This window comes from Bubalus bubalis, chromosome 3, assembly GCF_019923935.1.
Source record: "Bubalus bubalis isolate 160015118507 breed Murrah chromosome 3, NDDB_SH_1, whole genome shotgun sequence".
Taxonomy (NCBI): Eukaryota; Metazoa; Chordata; class Mammalia; order Artiodactyla; family Bovidae; genus Bubalus; species Bubalus bubalis.
This window is the reverse complement of record NC_059159.1, coordinates 164116891-164118865: the sequence shown is the minus strand read 5'-3', so window position 1 is coordinate 164118865 and position 1975 is coordinate 164116891. Positions and strand designations below refer to the sequence as shown.

Here is a 1975-nt window from a genome sequence, read left to right as displayed (position 1 = left end):
TCAGAATGCACGTCCTAGCAGGACACATGACTTCTGGACACAGGAACACATCTCCCTGAGCTGGGAAGCAGCAGGGGATAAGGTCTGGTCCCTGAGGAACACCGTCCCCCAGAAAGGTGGGTTTCTGTCCTTTATGGAGGAAGTTCTTGGCCTCAGGGTACTGAGATGCTGCCTCGGAGCCTTGCAAGACCAGAGAAGTGGTGGAGAAAGGCGAGGTGCGCCCCTAAGGCCCAGGCGCCCAGGGCGGGTAGACCTGCGGGCCCGGAGGTCGGTGGTGCGCGGGAGCAGGGAATCGAGCGCCGTCAGCGCCCAGTGCAGGGCGGCGCCCGCGTGCGTCAGCTGCCAGGTGAGCCAGGCGCGCTGCGAGGCTGTGGGCTCCGTGTGGTCGGTGGCCACCGGTAGGAAGGCGCCCCCCGGGGCCCGCAACTCATCCAGGACCACTTCAAGGGCTCCCATCTGGTTGGAGAGCTTGGACGTGAGCGCCTCCAGGGGCTCGGCGGCTTCAGGTGACTGGCTTCTGCGAGGGCGCTTGGGCGAGGCGGGCCTGGACTCCGGGTTGTACTGGCAGCGTCTGTGGCCCCGGGCCCACACTGGCGATTGGAACCGGGCTCCCCTGTCCTGGAGACGCCCAGAAGTATGGGCAGAACCTAGGAGGGAGACAGAACAGGAGGGGTTCCTGTGATGTGCGCTGCCCCTGAAATTTCTCATCAAATGCACCACGCCCCCTTGCCTGTCCCAACACCTCCACCCCAGGCCTCACACGGCACCATACCTGACTCTGTTGGCCTCTTCCAACATCTGCTGACAACCCAGGTCAAGTCCTGGGCACCTTCCTCTCAGCCTGTTCCCACTTCATGGGCATCTCACCAGGGTCAGAGGCTTTCTCTGCCCTCTAGGGGTTCAGTTTGCCCTCGGGGACTTTGCCCACATCCCCACCTCTACCAAGCCCAGCCCAGAAACCTACTTCCTCTGTGGTAAAGTCCTGCTCTGCAGGAGTTTGGATGCTCCTTAGTTCTCCACTGGGCTGGGGGTGGTCGTCCCCTCGCCTTCTCTTCTTCATGGCCATTTCTCTTGTGACTCTCAGGGGAGCCATCCCGGCTTCTGCATCGCTTGTGCCTAATGACCTCTGTGGGTGGAGAGAAGAACAGGAGTGAGTGTTCCCTGACCTACCTCTGGAATCTGGGGAGAGTGGATTAGAGAAGGTTCCAAATCCCACTGCTCCTCCACCTCCTTGCCATCCCCTCCCCCAAACTCTGGTTTCCTCTATCCCCGCTCTCCCTCCATGAGCATCTCACCTGGACAGAGTAGTTTCTGAGCTGCCTGGCAGGCATGCCCCAGGAAACCCTCTCTCAAGTTCAGACCTCAAGGATGGCATAGCTGGTAGAGCTCCTGATCACAGGGGATCGGGACTTCACCCTGGGTTTCTCCCCCTCCTTTCCTAGGGTTCAAGGTCACATCTGGCACCCTTCCCTCTGTCCCACAGCCCAATCTCTATGTCTCCCAAATTCTTTCCAAGATCACTTGAAACAGATGTCTGCAAAAAAGAATCTGGTATCTTACCTGCTTTGCTCTGAGAGCCCTCTTGTGTCTCCATGCTTCATTTTTCTCTCTGTCTTTCTGAGGGCTGTCGATCTCCTCCCTTCTCTTTTACAGACAGATTTTCCTTTGAGGAAATCCTTCCATTTTCCCTGTGGGAGACACCTTGTTTCTGCTGGCCAGGCCTTCTGCCACTTGCAGCCCCTTTCATTGTGTCCATGTCTCCCATCTGCAGCACATGTCTGGATGCCTCAGAAGTGGACCACGGAATGACCAGGTGAGCAGAGGGTGTGGCCTTGTCTTGCTTCCGGACAGCCCCCTGGGGAGTCACAGATTGGTCCTCAGGAGGATCACACCCCGAGAGCATTTGCATGATGAGGTTAACACTCTTTGCTACATCCCACTGATTTTCTTGGTCCTTGGGACACTGTAACTGTTA

General features: G+C 58.0%; 1 protein-coding gene across 1 annotated transcript; it reads right to left on the bottom strand.

Moving 5' to 3' along the window:
* LOC123332481 lies at positions 1-1975 on the bottom strand. The gene is made up of 3 exons (XM_044938471.2): positions 1561-1975; positions 965-1126; positions 1-647 (listed from the first exon to the last, which is right to left on the bottom strand). Exons 1-3 carry the CDS (start codon positions 1592-1594, stop codon positions 1-3), a joined length of 843 nt encoding a protein of 280 aa, XP_044794406.2. The 5' UTR covers positions 1595-1975.

Excerpts from the sequence above, each read along its gene's own strand:
- LOC123332481 (XM_044938471.2), bottom strand. The coding sequence starts at position 1,594 with ATGGAGACACAAGAGGGCTCTCAGAGCAAAGCAG. Across the intron at positions 1,127-1,560 it reads GGGCTCTCAGAGCAAAGCAG|AGGTCATTAGGCACAAGCGA; the intron begins GTAAGATACCAG and ends CTCCACCCACAG. Across the intron at positions 648-964 it reads AGGACTTTACCACAGAGGAA|GTTCTGCCCATACTTCTGGG; the intron begins GTAGGTTTCTGG and ends TCTCCCTCCTAG.